The sequence below is a fragment of the Trachurus japonicus genome, chromosome 10 (assembly GCF_045865225.1).
Source record: "Trachurus japonicus isolate A0001 chromosome 10, Traja_1.0".
Taxonomy (NCBI): Eukaryota; Metazoa; Chordata; class Actinopteri; order Carangiformes; family Carangidae; genus Trachurus; species Trachurus japonicus.
Genome location: NC_140916.1, coordinates 18,436,352 through 18,457,140, shown reverse-complemented (window position 1 = coordinate 18,457,140; position 20,789 = coordinate 18,436,352). Strand labels below are relative to the sequence as shown.

The 20,789-nt window shown below is 42.7% G+C and overlaps 4 protein-coding genes and 2 non-coding genes across 8 annotated transcripts; 1 reads left to right on the top strand and 5 right to left on the bottom strand.

The window, feature by feature from the left end:
• Positions 1-2,374: 2,374 nt before the first annotated feature.
• On the bottom strand, positions 2,375-6,080 carry LOC146979747 (uncharacterized). The gene is made up of 4 exons (XM_085789737.1): positions 5,699-6,080; positions 5,175-5,275; positions 5,022-5,097; positions 2,375-3,192 (listed from the first exon to the last, which is right to left on the bottom strand). The coding sequence occupies exons 1-4, from the start codon at positions 5,991-5,993 to the stop codon at positions 2,375-2,377; spliced, it is 1,290 nt and encodes a 429-aa protein (XP_085645863.1). The 5' UTR covers positions 5,994-6,080.
• A 1,140-nt stretch (positions 6,081-7,220) lies between these two features.
• On the bottom strand, positions 7,221-10,901 carry smtnl1 (smoothelin-like 1). Its single transcript, XM_085789736.1, has 5 exons — positions 10,612-10,901; positions 8,943-9,544; positions 8,726-8,840; positions 8,469-8,620; positions 7,221-7,980 (listed from the first exon to the last, which is right to left on the bottom strand). Exons 1-5 carry the CDS (start codon positions 10,702-10,704, stop codon positions 7,590-7,592), a joined length of 1,353 nt encoding a protein of 450 aa, XP_085645862.1. The 5' UTR covers positions 10,705-10,901; the 3' UTR covers positions 7,221-7,589.
• A 2,407-nt stretch (positions 10,902-13,308) lies between these two features.
• Positions 13,309-13,380, bottom strand: trnaw-cca (transfer RNA tryptophan (anticodon CCA)). Its single transcript has one exon. It is a non-coding gene; the product is annotated as a tRNA-Trp (tRNA).
• Positions 13,381-13,783: 403 nt separating this feature from the next.
• On the bottom strand, positions 13,784-13,855 carry trnaw-cca (transfer RNA tryptophan (anticodon CCA)). Its single transcript has one exon. It is a non-coding gene; the product is annotated as a tRNA-Trp (tRNA).
• Positions 13,856-14,428: 573 nt separating this feature from the next.
• Positions 14,429-15,997, top strand: LOC146979743 (uncharacterized). Of its 2 annotated transcripts, none has more exons than XM_085788736.1 (5): positions 14,429-14,509; positions 14,598-14,653; positions 14,731-15,030; positions 15,219-15,847; positions 15,926-15,997. In XM_085788736.1, exons 1-5 carry the CDS (start codon positions 14,484-14,486, stop codon positions 15,935-15,937), a joined length of 1,023 nt encoding a protein of 340 aa, XP_085644862.1. In that variant the 5' UTR covers positions 14,429-14,483; the 3' UTR covers positions 15,938-15,997. The 2 variants fall into 2 exon arrangements, with proteins under 2 accessions (XP_085644862.1, XP_085644863.1); XM_085788737.1 differs by having other exon boundaries at positions 14,469-14,509; positions 14,746-15,030.
• A 3,082-nt stretch (positions 15,998-19,079) lies between these two features.
• On the bottom strand, positions 19,080-20,581 carry LOC146979742 (uncharacterized). Of its 2 annotated transcripts, none has more exons than XM_085788733.1 (5): positions 20,541-20,581; positions 20,397-20,452; positions 20,020-20,319; positions 19,216-19,832; positions 19,080-19,137 (listed from the first exon to the last, which is right to left on the bottom strand). In XM_085788733.1, exons 1-5 carry the CDS (start codon positions 20,564-20,566, stop codon positions 19,126-19,128), a joined length of 1,011 nt encoding a protein of 336 aa, XP_085644859.1. In that variant the 5' UTR covers positions 20,567-20,581; the 3' UTR covers positions 19,080-19,125. The 2 variants fall into 2 exon arrangements, with proteins under 2 accessions (XP_085644859.1, XP_085644861.1); XM_085788735.1 differs by having other exon boundaries at positions 20,020-20,304.
• Between the last annotated feature and the right edge of the window lie 208 nt (positions 20,582-20,789).

Genomic DNA, 20,789 nt, shown 5'->3' with positions numbered 1-20,789 from the left:
CCCCGGATCCACAAAATTTGTTCTTTATATTTTTTCCTATGATAGCTTATAAAATAAACCATGTTCACGATTTTAGTCGTTGGGTCAGACAACAAAGGCTTTTCCAACTATTGTATAACTATTCAAAAAAAACAATCAATAAGATAGCTAGTAGGAAGGCCTATTGGGAATGAAAAGTAATTGCAGCTTTTAAGTAACTCTGTGATCAATTAATACAAACTCACCCTAAATTACTTCAAATGCAGCAAAAGCACAACTTTACCACAAATAAAAAAAACTAGGCCTACATAAACTCAAAAACCTAAGGTGTTCAAACTAGATTTAAACACAGAGCTCCTTTAGCCTATTTGTCAGATATGAGCAAGCATATTATCAAAAAAAGTGAGTAGGGGATTTAAATTATCTTGCAGTCGTGTAATAAATGGGCTACCTCCCACTGCCTCCTCTCTCCTCCCATTTTGCATCTGTCACCCCCTCTCCCTCACATAGGCCTATACACCACCCACTAATGTTATTTCATTGATTGCAAGAACAATAGCCAGAGGGGAAGCAGCATTTCTTGGGGAAGTTACAACTACATTCCTCACCAATGCGACAAATAGAGCCTACTGACACACAAAACCACTACCACTGACCGTCACATCATCTGCATGTGTCTGATCAGCAACACATAAACTAATGGATGAATCACATCCAACCATGTCTGAGAGAACTATTTTGGGATTATATTGCAAAATTATGATTCTTAAGAAGAACTAAAACTTGACATTTCATCTCATTTTATAAATAACCAGCTTATAGTAATTCTCTCTTTTTTTAAAGTCCCCTTTCAAAAGTGCTGTGCATTTCTGCCTTTATAGATGTAGAGGGTTAATTTAAAGCCAAACAAGTGGGAATGTGTAAAACAATACTTAAGTGTGGGCAGGATGGAAAGAGGAACAATGCAAGGAATTTCCCCCTGTTTCCTTGAGAGTCGCCCCCTCCCCTCACCCCAACCTACCCCCACAGATAGCACTACAGTATGAGTAAACCTGTGTCACAATATTTACCAGGAACAAAAACAATGCTGCACTCTAGAGGTGCACAATGAAACTTGTCCGACACCAAAATCTGTGTATAAAAAATCAATATTTATTCATAATTGCATATCCAGACTACAAATCCACAGGGGAAATAATCCACACTAAATTGATTATTGCCCAGTCTGAAACTATCTAATAGTATAAAAAGAAAGAAAGGAGAGCTGAAACAGAGTCAACAGTGGAGGTAGTTCATCTTGAAATGAAGCATGTGAAAAAGGAGTGAGGGAAAAATGGCCCTCTCCTTATCATACAGTAGGTATGGTGACCACTACCAGACAAGTCACACATTTTAAATTCCTCATTAGTCATAATGGTCTGAGGCTTATCTAAAGATTAGTCAATAGTCAATGTGTCTGGTGTCTGAGTGTCTGTCAAGTGTGAAAAGAGTAAACTTGTTGTAACTCTGCAAACTTTTATAAACAGTTTAAAACACCTACAGCACGTAACATGTTCTGTCATGAGTGGAGTTTGGTGATGTCATGAGATATTACAAAAGAATATCAACCATATCAGAAGTCGATTTTTTCGTATAGTACCAGCCCCTCAAACATTTGTGAAAGGCCAGAACAATAAGCGTAACTGCTATGTATCAACATGATGACATTCAGCCCAACACTTATTCCTGCTTGGTTGTTTTATAAAGTAACAGTTTCTCAACTCCCTTTTTTCCACAAAATTTATTGTATCACAATATATATATATATATATATCACAATATAAAACTACATACAGAGATAGAAAATGTATCGATATGGCAGACACAAAGCTGTTGTGTGTTTCCTTTTTTTTTCTTTTTTTTTTTACCAATGTCACTGTCCATGATTTTGTTAATTTAAGCTTCTGTCACACATTCAGGGAGCAGAGCTACAGCTGTCCAATGCTGCAATGTAATGAGTCTGTAAAGCCATAGTTTTACTACAGTATATGATGGACTGGAGCTGAGGTGATGCATAAAAAATGTTTAATTTTCAAACTGTGTATGAATTTACAAAACAAAGAAGGCATTTAATTTTGGAGGTTGTTTTCCTATTGCTGGTTTTCCTACAATTTAAAAGAATGAACGTTTTGTCTCACTGAACAAAGAGCATTTTGAGCTGCAACAGTCCACTGATTTTAATGGGGAGTTGTCAAGATACGCGCTACACACACTCTAGTAGTAGGGTTAATAAGTACAAGTGACCCCTGACACACACCTTTCGCCGAAATACAGTATATATTGCAGCAAAAAGTGTAAGTCAAATAAAAAAACAAATAAAACAAACTGTGGCTAAAAAAAACTTTCAATCTTTTCATCAGAGCACCCCATTACTACTGTGTGTGATCATGTGTCTGCGCAGGTTGCTGGGGTTGTTGAAGCTGGCGGAGCACTGGCCGCAGGTGTACGGTTTCTCTCCGGAGTGAGTCCTCAGGTGGATCTTCAGGCTGCCGTTCTGCGTGAAGCGCTTCCCGCACTGCGGACAAGCGTAGGGCTTCTCGCCGGTGTGAATGCGCATGTGGATGTTCAGCGTGGTCTTGTTGACGAACGATTTGCCGCACAAGGCGCACGGAACGGGCGACTCCCCGGTGTGAGTCGCCCGGTGGACGATCAGGTCCTCGCGGCTGAGGAAGCGCTCGCCGCAGAAGCTGCAATCCAGAGACTTGCCGACGGCGTGAGGGAAGATGTTCTGCTGCTGGGAGAACTGGCCGATGTGACTGGGGTGCCCCGCTTGACCCTCGGCTCCCATTAGTGTTTTTATGGCAGAATTCAATGTGGTTGAAGCCGTTTGAGTGGAGTGAGTTCTGTCCAGCTGAGTGTTTCTCACCAGGGCAGCGCTGTTATCCTGCATCGCTCTCATCGGTGCTCTGTCATTGGCCCCGGTGGTGAAGCTGAGGAGGCTGTCATGGGTGATGCTGTGGTCTGGAGACAAGGAGCTAAACGCCTGGAGCTCAGAGACGGAGAAGAGGGTGTCGCTCTCCTCCTGCAGGGGCCCTTCTCCTCGGCCGTGAACGCTTACGATCCTCAGCTCCCTGCTCTCGTCGGTCAGGCAGGAGGAACCGGCAGCAGACTCTACGTTCTGAGTCCCTGTGGCGACGTCTTCCTGCGTACCGCGGCTCCCAAAGTCGCTCTGACCTGAAAAGAACAAACAACACAACAAACGACACTTGTGAATCAGGGCTGGTGTCTTCAAAAAACTATATATATATATATATTGCAGAGGTGCCAGTTCCTAAGAATAGCCTCAAACTTTTAGTTGTGTCGAAAAATGACACACTTTGTAGACAGAATTTAAAAGTGCATATAGCTGCACAGCAACGTTTTAGTTTGAGTTTCAAGTGTTGAAAGAAATGTTTAAAAAGAACAAGTTCTGTGATGCCCCCACCCACTGCTCCGCATGGGTAGCCAGATGAATCAGCCAGTGCTGTACTTAATGCGTCAAACCATGCATCATGGTTTAAAAACACACTGTGTTGTAATAAATCACCCTAAGAGGCAGTGCAGTATCCTCCAACATGACATAGACCTCAACATAGGAAGCATACATGAAAATAATAAACCTGCAACACTAAAGTGAGGGTCTGTCTTGATCGAAGACTAAGTAGTTTTATTGCCATGCTATAAGGGAAGTTGTCTCAGGGCAGCTCTTACAACAACAGAAAGCAACAGACATGACATGCATAAAATAATAAAATAGCAGCGGTAATAAAAGTCTTAGTGTTTTTAAAGAGCCGGCCTGTTGTGTTTGTTTGCAGATTAAATACAGATTAAATAGTTCCTCATCCTCTTGTTCGGCCTCCACAGCTCACACTGGCTTTTCCATCTGCCAAACCCATGACCTCTGATCTCTCTCTCAGTTTCATGTTGCCTCCTTCACTGAGCTCCAGAATAAATACCACCTTAAATTATATTATCCCTTCAGAAACCTCCCAGTCAGACATTTTACTCCATGCTGTACTACCACCTTCCCTCCCTCTTAAACCCCCACCGACTGTAATAGATGATATTTTTAATTGGGCCGAGATGTCAAGAGGTGTGAGATCAAAGTTTTAAGGCGGCCTCTCTGGGGTCCTGGGCATCAATGACACAATTTCACAGAACCTGGAGTGGCAAGAGTTAGACGATTACATAAGGGGTAGAGCAGAGGACAGGATATTTAAATCTTCCTTTAATGCCAGACACCACTTTCTGCAGGTCTAAACTGTACTAAACTTCGGTTCACTGCTCACTGGTTTAAAAAGCCAAGATAAACTGCTTTGTAACCAGACTCGACTACACTTGCACTACATGCAAATTAGCACCAGCCTCCTTATATCATCAATTCTGGGCCTGTCCCCAAGTGGCAGGATTTTGGGACAGGATATTAAAATGTCTTTTGGATATATATGGCATCACTATTTCACTTCCTCCACCACTTGGCTTGGTGTTTTGCCAATTGACTCTCTACTCAGAGAGTAAGCGCTGGCTGCACACACGTTGCCAGAAGGGTTATTCTTTTGAATTGTTAGGTATATCACCTCCTTACCCTGATACCTATGTGACCCCTGGAAAACTTGGAAAAATGCAAGTATGAATTTGTTTAAGCATATAGTATATAAAACTATATCTATACACATTTTCTATTGTGAACTGCCATGTCCTCCAGTGCTGATATTCTCCTAATTTACTATTGGAAACATGTACTCATGCAGGTTTTGATGTTAAAAAAAGAAAAGAAAATGCTTCCTTTACATGATCTGACACAGGATGAATGGAGTATCAAGCTTTTAAGTCATATCAACATACACACTCACACTTTAGGAGCGTGGTCTATCACAGCAGCCCTGGTGTAGTCAAATGAAGTCTGCCGCTTTTAATCCTGTTTTAGCTGATAAATGGCTTTAATCAAAACACAGGAAACCCCCCCGCTGCTAACAGTCAGGTATAACATTAACGAAAAGCAAACTGAAAAAAAAACTACTCACCTACAACTGGTTCACATGCTCCAACGTCGTCTTCATCTTTGATCAGAATGACATCTGGACTGTCCACATCTGCGCACTAAGACAGAATAACACATGTGCATGAGCGAACAGTAATAAAAGTTACTCAAAAGTAAAGGTTAACTGTGTGTTTACCTGCACTTGAGTGGCAGAGGAGGAAGTCTTGCTCTCAGCCTGTAGAGACAGAGACACAGCCTCTCCAACAACCTTTTGACCCGCTGGCGGCTTGATGACAACTAGAGGGGGAAGACAAAAGCTGAACATCAGGATCATTGATCATTGATGATGAATAGAAGAGGGATATCACTGTGTAGATTACCTGTCAAATGGAAAAAAAAATGGGGAGGGGGGACAACATAATAAAAGTTTGAACCTCCACACATCACTTCATGGTTTTGGGCTTTGTGATGAAGTTATTTCTGATCAGTGGCCTATAGCCTATGACGTGTGTGACAGATTGGGACTAAAGGTTATTGATCAGCAGTTGAATTTTCAGAAAATCTGCTTCACTCGCTTTTTTTTTTATGGCAGCAATAAACTGTCTGGACTGTAAACGCAACAGGAGTGGTTCTGTAATTGGTCTACAAAAAGAAGGCGTTACTTTGGTACTCGAGTAGCCTATGAATTAGGCTACTTTTCAAAGTAAAAGCCCTCGTTACCTTGCGGTTTCGCCCGTGGTTTGGAGACGTTTCCTCGGACCGGAGAGAAGCGGCTGACCGGCCGGTTGGTCCTGGTCTGCAGCCGGAGGGAGAAGAGCTCGCTCCTCATCACCTTCATCCTCATCCTCAGCGTTTCGTTTTCCTTCAGGCTCTGGGTTAGATGCAGGCGGACAGACGCCGAGCTCTCCGAGAACAGCTGACTGATTTCCGCCACCGCCGCCTTCACCAGCACGTCCATGACGGACAGGAGCTGTGCCTCCAGGTTGAGGCTGCCCGGCGGCATGTCTGTGGACATGTTTCACTCCGCTGCCGCCGAGAATTACGGTGAAAAACAGCGCGACACAATCGCTGGGCGAGCGTACAAGAGGAGAAACACAATGGCTCTTCCGGTAGCATTACGTCGATTACCGTAATTACTGGAAAGCAGAGGCCTCCCACTATCTGACTACCTGACCCTTGCATGGTCAGTGTTGAGGTTTTTATCAACACATCGTAGGCTACATCTTTAACACTTGACACAAACTCAGGTAGCCTATCTAAAAAACAATCATTGATAAAATAAAATAAAAACCAATCAATAATATTTTTGACCCAGAGACCAATTATGACATAGAGGGAGAGTAGGCTATAGCCTTAGTAGGCTAGGCCATAACTGAATTTAAACTCCTGTTTACTTATGTTTAATGCAACTCCTACAAAGGTATTTAGATGTAGTCAAAACATTTTATTCATAGCCTATATTCATCTGTAGATTATTCATTCTTACTGCTCATTGCAAGACAGTGTTCAGGGTTTGTCAAACTGATAACAGTAGCCTAAATTAATTATGAAGTAAAATACTCTGGTATGCACAAAAAGTCTATTGAATTTGTTAAAAGTGGATCTTCACTTCAGTGATTGCTGTGCAGAAACAAAACCCCCAAACAACAACAACAACATTAAAAGTAGGCTTCGCCTAATGATGATTATAAAATATGGCATCAAATTTTTGCAATCACTGTATCCACTGTTCTTCTTATTAAATGATTTCTCTGTTGTTCAACCTGTGGTCTTGTAGCTAAATATAATTTCAATATGTCAGCAAGTTTCCTGCTATTTTATCTCTAATTACATTTAAACATCCCAATGTTGGTAATTACGTAATTGAGATCACGCATAATTACCTTCTCAAAAATTGTATTGTTTTTGCAAAACAATCCTACACAAAGTATAACTTTCTTTGTACGAATGTAAAATATGGCAGATGCACGGTCAAGTTTCTTTCTGTCTGGTTCTTGCATGTGATCTGTCATGTGATCACTTAGCTTGAGCTGCCTCTAGAAGTTAGCCTACTTTTACACTTTGCTGTAAATATCATAATCAAATTAAATTCTCACACCTCTTCATTGTAGGCTATTGTAATTCTCTATAAAGTGTTGTAGGCTATATCTTGCATAGCTGCTTCAAATGCTACTTTGTCTGTGGTGAAAATGACAAACCACTGCCCTGGTGAACACACCATCCATTATACTGTTGTCATAACTCATTTGTCTTGGCTGGGCCTCACATCCCCTCAAGACAAGGATTTTATTGTTGTTCAAAAAACTCTGCAACACACAAGTCCATTATTTCATTTATAGTGTTGTATAACCACAGAACAAACAGGATAATTAGATTTTCTAGTTTATGTGCTCAAAGACAAACAGCATGGCAGTCAATAAAAAACTGTGTAATACACTTTCAAACATAAACAAACAGCTAACTGTAAAATCACATTAACACTTTTGAGTAGAAACTCAGAGAGTATTAAGTCCAACACCAAACTAAGACATTGTAGCCTACTTATTGTTGTACTGCAACCATCAACAGCTTCTTTGGTCTTTTCAGTATTTCTGTGTGTTGTGAGTATTTTCTAGGACTCTGCTTCGACTAACGCTGCTCCACCCTCCTCCGTCTCACAGCTCTTTGGTGCATCTTCCTCCTCTCCAGCTCCCTCTGGTTCAGCTCTTTCTCCTCTCTCTTTCTCCTCTTGGTCGTCCATCGTCCCGTCCTCAGCCGACTTTTCTTCATGCTGCTCTGTCGATGCCTCTTCTCCTGCTGCGTCCTCTCCTTTTCCCCCTTCCTCTCCTCCATCTCCAGACTTCTCTTTCTCCTCCTTTTCTTTGTCTTTCCTCTCTTTCTCTATCTTGGACAGGCTGTGGCAGAGGGACTGCACGTACGTGAACACACACATGGGGTCCGGGTTGTTGCCCATCATGATCATGTCAGACACCTCCAGCAGAGGGCAACAGTCAGCCAGGGACCTGGGAAGAAGAGCGGGACATCCACTTTATTTGTAATTTCAACTTCACTTTAATTTAGTAAAAAACATATTTTCTTATTCCCACTTATTTGCTCATGGGGGAGAAATTCACAGACTATACCCAACAGTTTATAACTAATTAAAATTATTCCAATCTTTACCAGCTGCAACATTAAAAATTAGAGATGAACACATACACTGATGTCAATAACTGCCTCATGTTTTCCCCACCTTGCTATATATCATTCCTCTTCTTATTGTCACCGTTTTTCAGTGTCTTTAAATAAACCTTTTATTGTGTTGTATGTCGTGCCAGCACTTTTAATGCTTTTAATTGTTTTACTGCTGTGTTCATTTGACAATAAACCACTTACTGCTAAATTAGTTTCTCTGTATTAGACAATGAACTGAGCTGAGCTGAACTGAACTGAACTGAACTGAACTGAACTGAGCGACTGAATGAGGAAGGGAGAATGAGATAGTCCATACTCTGCAGTTTCAAAGGCCAGAGTAAAGTTTTTCTCCCTGTCCTTTGGGTCGAGGGAGCTGTAGTCGAATGCGTCTGGAAAGAAGCGATGGATCAGAGCACAGAAGGCCAGGCCGTTGCACCAGGACGATGAGAAGTTTTCTATGTCGATGCCCTGAAAGATCAAGACACAGGAACTGAACAGACTCATCTTCATCTCAGCCTCAATCCAGGAATTAGCTGAATCTGTCTCACTGGAGGAAGAGGACGATGAACTGACCTCATAGTTCCGAGTTTTGCTGCGACACCACTGAAGCATCTTCTGTTTGATTGAAGCTCCGGTGGCCGCGGCTGCAGCTGACCTCTGAACTTTGAAGTTGCGCGGTATCGCAGATCTAAATACAGTCACAGTAAAACACAGTTTCTGATCAAACCCACACTGGACCAGTCTTCAGTGTCACTTACCAAACCATCTGAAGTTCTGCCTGACGACTTACTGTGGTGCAGCTTGTTCAAACTTGGCGATGATGTTATTCTTGTTGGCAGCCCTGATGGAGCGTGCAGAGGGTCTTGGTCGTGAGAGAGCAGCGGGGGAAGGACCACTCTTTCTTTTAGGCTTCCCTTGCTTTTCTACTTCCTTAGTCTTTCCTTTGTCTTTCATCTCGACATCTGCTTCTTTGACTTGTTTTTTCTTCTCTTCCACTTTGCTTTTCTCTTCTTCATTTGGCTTTTCCTCAGTTTTACTCCTCTCTTCATCTTTATTTTTGTCCTTTACTTCTTCTGTGTCTTTCTCCTCCACCTGCCCTCCTGTCTTATCTTCCTTCACCTCTCCCTCCACTTCTTTTTCTCCATTTACCGGTTCAGTATCTGTTGTGTCAGTTGATGCTTTGTCTTTATCTTGTCCCGTCTCTTCATTGTCACCTTCAACAGGCTTTGAAGCTGTTGGACACTTATCTGTATCTCCAGCACCGTCCTCCTCGCCTACTGTCTCCTCTTCCCTCTGCTCCCCCGCCTCTGTTGACTCCTGACCCTCTGCCGTCTCTCCCTCCGTGTGCTCGGTACTTGTGTCTTCATTGTCCCCCAGCGCTGGTGGATCTGCCTGCATGACAGGAAATATAAATCTGTAATTTGTTATGTACTTTTGTAACAGAGTATGCATAATGGATAATTTCAGTGGCACAGTTTTATTTTGTGTCTTTTGATTTCTATTGAGCTAAATCGGGGTCAAATGTTTTGTACTTGAAAAAGTAAAATCTGAAACTGAAATTTCAAGTTTTGACCTTGAATTTTGAAAAATACAAAACGTTTTTTCAGGTTAAATATAATTATGAGAGTATATTTGTGCATCTACACACTCACATAGAGTAGGCTATAGCTTAGATATTTTTCTAATGGATAATTTCAGTGGCACAGTTTTATTTCGTGTCTTTTGATTTCTATGTAACCCTTGTGTTTGACAGTAACATTATGTAAGATGCTGGCCTCCTAAATCTAGTGCCTACACCTCACTCATGGGATATCACTAATGTAATATGAGACCTGAAGCTTTAGTATGTTGAGTATCTCACTTCTGTCGAGCACAGAGGTTGAACTGTCACATGTTGAATGAAATGAAACTAATCAGAAACCAAAATGTTTTTCGCTCTCTAAATATATGTATCATTTAAACTTTACAGAAATAAAACCCTCATTCAATGATCTGTTTCAATCTTCAGTCATTTTAGAGCTCTTAATACACACATCCTGATAGAATACTTCATTTAAGAATTAGATTGTACTATTTTGTCATTCTGATTAAAATAGCACTGTTAAACTAGTGTGCTCTGTTTATTAATGACCTGCTGCAGCAACAGTCACTCCAGGTCACCCATCTCAGTGGTGACTCATCAGAGGGAATAGGAAACTCCAGTGTGTGTTTGTGCATGTACATTACTTTGCATAACCTCCCTGCGTGCATGTGTGTGTGTGTGTGTAAGAACAGGTGTAGCTGCACAGCAGACCAGCGAAGTCTCTCTCCTTCTCCTGCCCTCCTCACTCTAACACAACCACCTGCCAAATGCTCTCACTGCCTATTCCTGGTATAGAACATAACGCCGGTCATTGTAGGCTTTAACAAACAGGAACAACTTTTTACTTTACTTAAATCTTAACATGCAAAACACACACCTGATCGTTGTTGTTGTTGTTGTTGTTGGTGTCAGTCGGATTTGACGTCCCTGTACACTCAGTTGTCTCCTGGGTCGGTGATTCTCCATCCATGATCAGAGAAGTTTCTTTAATCAAAAGATTAGAGGTCAAATAAGATCAACCACGACTCTTAAATGATCCCTTTTCTTCCCGAGAAAGTTGTCATTCAGAGGTGAATCCTCTTCACAGGAGTCCTGCTTGATGTCTCTCTCTTCTGTCCTGGTCTCCCTCTCTGTCCTCACTGTCTGTCATGTGTTTGTGTGATGTGTCTGTGTGTTGGTTTGTGGAAATCCGCCTTCGCCCCCTTTCACCCGACACCCCCCACCCTCTGCTTTGTGAGGATTCCTCCGCTTCTTTATCTGACCTTTTGAACAACACATGGTCCCGAAATAGAGTCAAAGTGACATAGGCGCAGTCCAGTGGGCCGGACAGCTGCGTCTGCTGTGGAAACCGTGGCTACGCACATACAGTATACACAAACACGTGGGTGCATGCAGTCCTTTAAACACATATATAGCATATATCTCTCCTTGTTTGGTTGGAATATAAAACGAGGATATGGATCAAGTTGTGTAGAGCTAATGTGGTTGAATCCAAGTGAGTGCAGTACCAGTTTAATTTAAAATAGGAATTTGAAAAATAAATACAAATTTGCTGGTTTCTGAGGAAACAACTTCTGTGCAAAATGATCCACTCACCAGTAAATTAGAGACACACACTTATCTATCAGAAATACAGTAATTTCCCTACCTTTCAATCTGGATTACAGTAAGAAGATCTTCAACCAGCCTATATCCCCACTAAGAATCTATCTTTTTTATTCTATGTAGAAAGAGCTATACTCTTGATTCATAAAATGTAAATACGAAACACTGAAATGTAAATTTTCCATCAGCATTAAAAGCTTAGAGTATACATTAGATACATGGTCAAACCAGTCCAGTTTCTTCTCTCACTGTCCCAGCTAAACTTTGCATCTACTCATTCAACACAAAACAGATGGTTTTAAAAATAAATGTCTATCTTTATTTCCACTCTGTCTGTCATTACCCTCTCCAGCCCTCCACATCCTGGTCTCCTCCTCCCCTCTGTCTAAGTCTTGAGATGCTATAATTATGTCAGCACCTTCTTGTGTATCTCTTCCACTCCCTCCGGCTCACGGTCCAATCACTGGAGCACAACTCCGCATCTGTCACAGTAAAAGTTGTAAAATCAGACCTGATGAACTAAAATATGAAAAACAAAGGATATGTTGAGAGATTAATGGATTTATGATTTGTCTTTGATTAATGGATGAAAAAAAGACTGAATGTGTGCGTGTGTGTTCATGGATTTAGTGACATGATTGCATGTTAAAGCTGTTAGCCTATGGGTCATCTCAAATTATTGTTTTTACACTGACTCCCTCATGCTTCTCATATTCTGAATGTGTGTGTGTGTCCACAACAGAGACAGACTTGAATAGCATGCTTTATGATGGGTTATGGTCAACCACTCTTCTTGTTCTTGCTGGACCCATAAAAGTGGCAGCACCCTGGTACAGTATGAGTTTTTTTCTTTTTATTATTTAGTTGTTTTTTTAAACTTTCGTTATGACCCGTTTTTTAATACTTTTGACACTTTTTCAAAACTTTTCACACAGTTAGCACAACATCAGCCTGTGTGGGATATACAATTAACACATTTTTTGGTCTTTTGAGACAAAATACATACATTTAACACATTTAAAATTAGTTGTAACGTATTTTACACACAAGCTCAATTAGGACCACAACAGCAGCTATTTGTTCAATTGCTTTCACACAGTTTGTCAAACCAGAAAACCTCATGTTCAAAGCTGAACCTAAAGGCCGAAGGGAGCAGCAGTTCACTTTGTAGATTGAAACAAATGTATATGATGTGTATCCCATTTTTATACTGTAACATCTAGGAAACACACTGTATTGAGGCTCTTTCAGGGCTGATCTTGTACAAAAAAAAAAAGATGTGGGGAAAAAAAGACCTGGCAGATTAGCATTGACTTTGTATTTTTCATTTTCACTGTATTTCTTCTGTTTGTAAATTGCATTTTCACACATCTGTGAATGACCAGCAGTTACAGTATGATGCAGATTTTTTGCAATACTGTAGAAATTGTTCTCCTCTTTTTTTGTAAGGTGTTACTGTAATTCTGCAAAGCTGATCTGAGAATGGTTGTTCACTTTTTGTAGTGTTTGCAAAAAATATACAAAATACCTGCATTTACTAAACCCAACAAAAGCAAACTGTGGAGAGGTTCAAAGAAACTACTAGATAGACTTTCTGATTTTGAGCATGAAATTATAGTAACTGTTTTGGGAATTGTGTGTTTTAGGTGTGATGTGCGTTACGTAACAGTTTTTTAAAAAGTGTTTAAAGTATTGACAAACAGGTCATAGCGATTGTAAAAAAAAAAAAAAACTGTAATGTGAGCACATGGAAACTTCAAAAACAAAGAGGAAAAACAATGCAGAGTCTTTATGTGATTGAACACAGGAATTTGCAGGATGAAGGAGATGGATGTGCAGGGATAAAATTAAGTCATCATCACCTGTGGAACATTCAACAACACATCAAGGTGCATGGGAGGAGATGAGTGAATCAGCTTGATGTGTCACTGAAGTGTCTTCTAGAGACCAATCAGGCACTCTGTTGCAGTGACCATGACGTGATTCGAACACGCAACCTTCTGAACTGGAGTCAGACGCGCTACCATTGCGCCACAAGGTCTGGAAGCTGTATGTGCAATGGCATTTTATATGGATCAATACAGCAGGATTCAGTATGAAGTTTATCTAATCTTAGCTCATGTATTTCTCAATATGGTGTGTTGTCTAATAGTGTATGTAATCACTCCCCAATATAAAATCATGATGAAGTAGAAGAAGTTGAAGAAATGAGGATTCAACCTTTTACCTATTAGAGTGGTCTTTGTCTGAATAATATTTTCTGATTTGAACTAATGATGGTGACGGAGAGTGTGGAAAGTGCCATCTAATACAACAGCTCAGTGTTTATCAGAGCTGTTAAATTTACATGAGACGGTAACTAGAAGGCACACTTGTATATACGTTCATAGATATATAAGTGCTCTTTCATGGTCTATTAAATGTTGCACATAGAGAAACTTATCTGACCTTGACGTGATTTGAACACGCAACCTTCTGATCTGGAGTCAGACGCGCTACCGTTGCGCCACAAGGTCTGGAAGAACAGACGTAATGGCCCTTTAAATGAATGGCAATTGCTGAAGCTGGGCTGAATGCTGAGCTATGACGCTTGCTGCAGTTTGTCTTGGTTCTCACTGAAGTGAGTCATTATCCCATATGCCATGGTGTTTGTAACGCTATATATTTTCTTTTATGAGAATTTGTTTTAGCTTTCACTGGCTCAGATTCTAAACATCTCACTTTCATTGTTCTAATTTCCATTTGCCCCTTACAGTAAAGGTCTGGCAATTGCACAGTCAACATTCTCCATGAAGTCAACTGTTTGACCACGACACGCAGCTTCTGAGATGGAGGTAGATGCCTCTGCCTGTGTATCACAAGGTCAGCATCAAGTTGCTGTTATAGGATTTAGGCTGGGCTGTACATTTTTTTTTTTTTTCTGGGCTGTACAATTGCAAAGGTGATCACTGCATAAGCCTTGACACCTAACTTCTGAACTCCAGTGACACCTTGAGCCACTGCCAAGTGATGCTGTTTGCTCCGCCTTCACTGGAGCCACTGACCAGCAGCTGCTCATGGTTAGCTCGTTAAACTCTAACTAATTAGGGTGGCATCCTTTATAAGCCTGCATGGTTCACTGTGTCTTCAGTGTCGGCATTCAACATGATGTCTGCACAGGTTTTCTTGGGGTAAGTAGTGCTGATTCTTGCGTAGCCTTTTGTTTTCTTGTTGGTGAAGTTTTTTCATTCTGTTGTCTTGTTTTTAAAACTGTTCCAGGGCTTCCCTCTTTGCTCTGCTGGCTGTGAGCGTACACTGTGGCCCTGTCAAAAAAGGTAAATGACTTGTCCATGTTTTTAAACTGTTGTATGATTGTTTAAATTCACTTCTAATCAACCTTTCTTGTTCTCAGGCTTCAACCCCTCAGGCTCCTATGGTGGTGGTCACACCAACGACTATGGCTATGGCACTTCTTCTGGCTCCTATGCACCTGGAGATGCGTCGTACAATGCTCCTGCTGAAGTTGTCTCCAGAGGATCTTACCAGCCGGTGCCACAGCCTGAACCTCAGCCTGCTGTTCATAGAGCGCCAGCTGCACCGGTTGCATTCAGCTCTGTTTCAGGACCTGCTGAGTCAGGACACGGCAGCGGTGCAGTGAGACGGCCTTTTGGTGCTGCACCCCCAGGAGCTGCTCATCACCCTGGTTCTCTAGGTAACAAATGTTAACCTTTCTGGACAGGAGTGGAGAGAAACTACTGTAAACATGAGTTTTGATGCATTTGTAGGCAACTGGGTAGCTGCAACTAATATCTAAAGGTCATGTCTCTAGAAATTTTGGTTTGGGTTTACCATGGTTTCAATTGCCAGGTCAAATAACTCTTGTGGTCTTGTCTCTTTCAGAAACTGAATGGGCTGTTGCACCTCCAAGTTTCTCTGGTGGGGCAAGGCCAGCTGCTGCTGCTGCTTCTGGTTACGTTAGTCCACCTCTTCCACCACCTGAACCTCTGTACCAGGCAGGAGAGTTGGCCCATTCTGAGCACAGCTTTGAGGCCGGTGACTTCGAGAGTGAGACGGAGGAGACGGGCTTCCAGCCCCCACTGCCACCACCCCCTCCATTTCCTGTTCACAACTATCCTGGACCAAGCCACACCAGCCCACCTTACCCGATGCCTGGACCGATGCCCGGACCGATGCCTTACCCTGGCTGGGGTTTCTATCCTCACTACGACTACATGTTCCTGACCGGCCAGTATCCCCCCGGCACATTCACTCACGCCAGCAGCAGCTTTGAGCAGGGGCGGGACCACTGGCAAGATGTCCACTATGTGAGAGACCACTACCCGCAAAACTCTCCATCTGTGCCACAGGCCGAGCCCGTCAAAGGTCAGTTTGCACCCCGTCAAAGCGTGAAGGCAGCGGGACCTCCTGCAACTCCCTATGGAAAAGGAGCTGCAGCAGCTTCACCTGGGCCTTCCCATGGACGCCCTGCACAGGCACCTGGCAGGCATATAGGCTACAACAGAGTCAAGGTAAGCTTGCATAACTTGGCACAAATGACATGTAGCTCTGATATCATGTCCTAATGTTGTCTTCTTCCTGTCTTTAAGGTTGGCTACTAGGTGATGGCTCGCTCCAGCACAAGAACAAATGTTTCTGAACCAATAAATCTTCTTAAAGTACTTTGGCTTGTTTGCTCTTTGACCTTAACGGTGACACCTATGGGGAAGCACATTACTAAATGTCAAGCTGGTCAAAGCTTTGTGACTGTTTGCATGAGAAATGTGTCTGATACATAGACTGTAAAAAGAATGGACGTAGCGTCCGTGACGTCACCCATTGGTTTTGGGGAGTCGTTTTTGTGACTCAAATATGGCGGCCTGAACAGCGCCATGTTGGATTGGCCGGCCGAGAACCCGCCCACTGGCCTCGAAGCAGCTGTCCACGGAGCTGCTCGGACCTGTCACTCAACGTTTCCGCGCCCTAATTGGCCAGAGTCTTAACCTTATAACAGTAAAACGGCAGAGTTAAAAAAAAAATTCACCCCCCTCAGAGTGTGTGCGGGGGTAGAAACTATCGAAAAACGTTCTGACACCAGGCTTTTAACATGTTTACTGAGGATGTAAAGTCGGCGATTTTAACATGGGGGTCTATGGGGAATGCTCCCTTCTGACACCAGCCCCCAGAGGAATCCGAGGGGATTGCAGTTTTTTGAACGCGGAAGTGAGCTTCACTTCTCAGACCGACAACTGCCCCTTTGGTCTGATACTGGCTCTTGAACATGCAACTAGTTTTGGCGTCACTAATTCAGTGGTAATACATTAAGAGCTGAAATTGAATGCAGTTTGACACTGCGTCACAGCTCACGCCTTGCCTGTGGTTGAACATCTACTTTAGCCTGGAAGTGTGCCACTAGCAACACCTTGTCTTGTGTTGACTTCAATATAACTGCCAGCCCACACATGCTGCATCGCACTCTCACTCAAGGAAATCAGATCAAGCACAACTGATGGCTGAACTCAATTTCTGTGGAAAAGTTGCCACACCATGTTGGATGCATTTCTTCACTGGTTAAGTTGACCCTAATTTTGGTTCCAAAACATCTCTAAACTCAGACCACGAGGTGCTGTCTTACTTTGTGCCCAGCGACCATAGGCTGTCCTTACACTCAAGTAGCCAATTCTTGATTGATGGCACAGATTGGATCTGTAACATGAACGTGATACGCATGGAGGATATTGTCAGATCAGCCCCTGTATGTGGAAATAAATCATACAATTTGACAAACAGATCAGACCTTTCGTGTCAGATATTAATTCACATGCCCACACGTTTTGCTGAACCTATAGCCCATGGTTGACACCTGGGACTTACCTGGACTACCATGGCCAGCTGTGGTCACTGTCACATGCAGGGATTATTGTTTCATATTCGTGGTGTCCGTGTGTCTGTTGTTTCCCCCTCACTAGTTCTTATTTTCATAACTGACATTCATTTAGCCTATAAGCAGACCAAGGGCAAGCGTTCCTTGCCCTCGGTCGGTGCCTACTGGCAAAACTGAAATGATTTGTCCAAGAGACTTTGTCCATCCTCACTATACGTGAGTGACAGAGGATCGGACGGTGGCACAACTGTCACCATCACTGTCAGCTTTAAAAAGAAATCACTAGCTTATTCTTCAGTGGGTTGTTTCACTCAAGCAAAGCTGGTGTAAATACAGATATCAGATATGGGTCACTTCTGATAGAACATGTAAATAGACAGTCCAAAAAAAAAAGGATAGGCAACAAATCTGTAGTGTAAAGACAGCCATAAAGAAATCAGGTTTTATCTGCCTGTGTATCACAAGGTCAGCATCAAGTTGCTGTTATAGGATTTAGGATATAGACTGGGCTTACAAGTGAAAAAATGATCACAGCAGCAGAAGCCTTGACACCTAACTTCTGAACTCCAGTAACACCTTGAGCTTTGGTTGATGGTATCAAGGGGGTCGGACTAAGCGTAGGAGTAGCTCACAGTCGGCCATAATGGAACAGGCAACTCGCTCTGACTCTGGCTGCAGTTACAGTGCAGTAGATAGTGAGTCATCTTCACTAAAAAAACTATTCATAACTCATGAAAAATAAATCAGTATGTAGCTATATGCTTGCATCATACCTGCATAAAGTTCTTGTCATAAAGCAGATGAAAATTCAGCAGTCCACTGGTCAACTACATGGTGTGGCAAGTTCCTTAACATTTCCACAGAATGAGTTCAGCCATCAAGTTGTGCTCAAATGGGCTCTTTGCACAGCTCCACTACTTCCTGAACTTAATGCTGCTCCTTCATTTCCTGTCTTACATTATTGGACAACCTGATTAATCCAGGTGTGTCTGACCATTGTGACTCCTCAGACACACCTGGATTAATCAGTTGGTCCAATAATGTAAGTCAGTAGACCACAGAGATTGATCACAGATTCACCGATGAGAGGACAGGTGTGGCTATACTTTCCTCCAATCATCAGGAACTCAATGCTGACGTCAGGTGACACACCCCTTAAAAAAAAAAAAATTATAATCGCAACTCATGTTCCTGTCACAAATGAACAGTTTTGCACTTTGCCTTATGATGAGCAGTGGAAGTTGATAATGCACAAATTCCTTGTAATAACAAATACAAGTTCAAAAGTGCAAAAGGTGAAAATGGATTAAATAAGAACATTATGCAGTCTGGTGCTTCAATAAATTGCTGATATATTCAGATGAGTGTATAAATTGGAAGGTGCTCACACTCACTCTTTACCTCAACCAATATGTTTAACATTTTATAAAAAAATAAAATCTATGCTATTTTTGCTCCATTGCTTTTTATGAGAAGCCAGTGATGTATAGCTACTAGTGGTCATGGAAATTATAGATGAACACATGCATTTTGTGTTTAAAAATCAGGCCATAGGTACATAACATGGAATAACTGTATGAAACACATTGATTTCTGATCAGAGTCACAGATAAAGACAACAGAATCAACCAACTGGCTGCAGAGAATAAATCACCATAGTAACTTGACCAGGATACATTTAGCCTGCTTTTGAACAACCGGCTTGAGGCTAAATTCAGCCAAGGATACCCAACATATCCCGGCTTTAATCCCTTATCTAGGTTTTGTGCAATACCCCTCAGGGTTAGTCACAAGGCTTTGACCAGCTTGACATTCTTCAATGTGCTTCCCCATAGGTGTCAGGTCAAAGAGCAAACAAGCCAAAGTACTTTAAGAATAATTTATTGTTTCAGAAACATTTGTTCTTGTGCTGGAGCGAGCCATCGCCTAGTAGCCAACCTTAAAGACAGGAAGAAGACAACATTAGGACATGATAATCAGAGCTACATGTCATTGTGCCAAGTTATGCAAGCTTACCTTGACTCTGTTGTAGCCCATGTGCCTGCCAGGTGCCTGTGCAGGGCGTCCATGGGAAGGCCCAGGTGAACCTGCTGCAGCTCCTTTTCTATAGGGAGTTGCAGGAGGTCCCGCTGCCTTCACGCTTTGACGGGGTGCAAACTGACCTTTGACGGGCTCGGCCTGTGGCACAGATGGGGAGTTTTGTGGGTAGTGGTCTCTCACATAGTGAACATCTTGCCAGTGGTCCCGCCCCTGCTCAAAGCTGCTGCTGGCGTGAGTGAGTGTGCCGGGGGGATACTGGCCACTCAGGAACATGTAGTCGTAGTGAGGATAGAAACCCCAGCCAGGGTAAGGCATCGGTCCAGGCATCGGGTAAGGTGGGCTGGTGTGGCTTGGTCCAGGAGAGTTGTGAACAGGAAATGGAGGGGGTGGTGGCAGTGGGGGCTGGAAGCCCGTCTCCTCTGTCTCACTCTCGAAGTCACCGGCCTCAAAGCTGTGCTCAGAATGGGCCAACTCTCCTGCCTGGTACAGAGGTTCAGGTGGTGGAAGAGGTGGACTAACGTAACCAGAAGCAGCAGCAGCAGCAGGCCTTGCCCCACCAGAGAAACTTGGAGGTGCAACAGCCCATTCAGTTTCTGAAAGAGACAAGACCACAAGAGTTACATGACCGGCAATTGAAACCATTGGCAAACCCAAACCAAAATTTCTAGAGACATGACCTTTAAATATTAGTTGCAGCTACCCAGTTGCCTACATGGCATCAAAACTCATGTTTACAGTAGTTTCTTTCCGCTGCTGTCCAGAAAGGTTAACATTTGTTACCTAGAGAACCAGGGTGATGAGCAGCTCCTGGGGGTGCAGCACCAAAAGGCCGTCTCACTGCACCGCTGCCGTGTCCTGACTCAGCAGGTCCTGAAACAGAGCTGAATGCAACCGGTGCAGCTGGCGTTCTATGAACAGCAGGCTGAGGTTCAGGCTGTGGCACCGGCTGGTAAGATCCTCTGGAGACAACTTCAGCAGGAGCATTGTACGACGCATCTCCAGGTGCATAGGAGCCAGAAGAAGTGCCATAGCCATAGTCGTTTGTGTGACCACCACTATAGAAGCCTGAGGGGTTGAAGCCTGAGAACAAGAAAGGTTGATTAGAAGTGAATTTAAACAATCGTACAACAGATTAAAAACATGGACAAGTCATTTACCTTTTTTGACAGGGCCACAGTGTACGCTCACAGCCAGCAGAGCAAAGAGGGAAGCCCTGAAACAGTTTTAAAAACAAGACAACTGAATGAAAAAACTTCACCAACAAGAAAACAAAAGGCTACGCAAGAGTCAGCACTACTTACCCCAAGAAAACCTGTGCAGACATCATGTTGAACGCCAACACTGAAGATACAGTGAACCATGCAGGCTTATAAAGGATGCCACCCTAATTAGTTAGAGTTTAATGAGCTAACCATGAGCAGCTGCTGGTCAGTGGCTCCAGTGAAGGCGGAGCAAACAGCATCACTTAGTCTAAACGAGGATCAGGTGCTGTCTTATCTCACTTTGTGCCCATGCTCATACATAAAGAAATCATGTTTTATTTGCCTGTG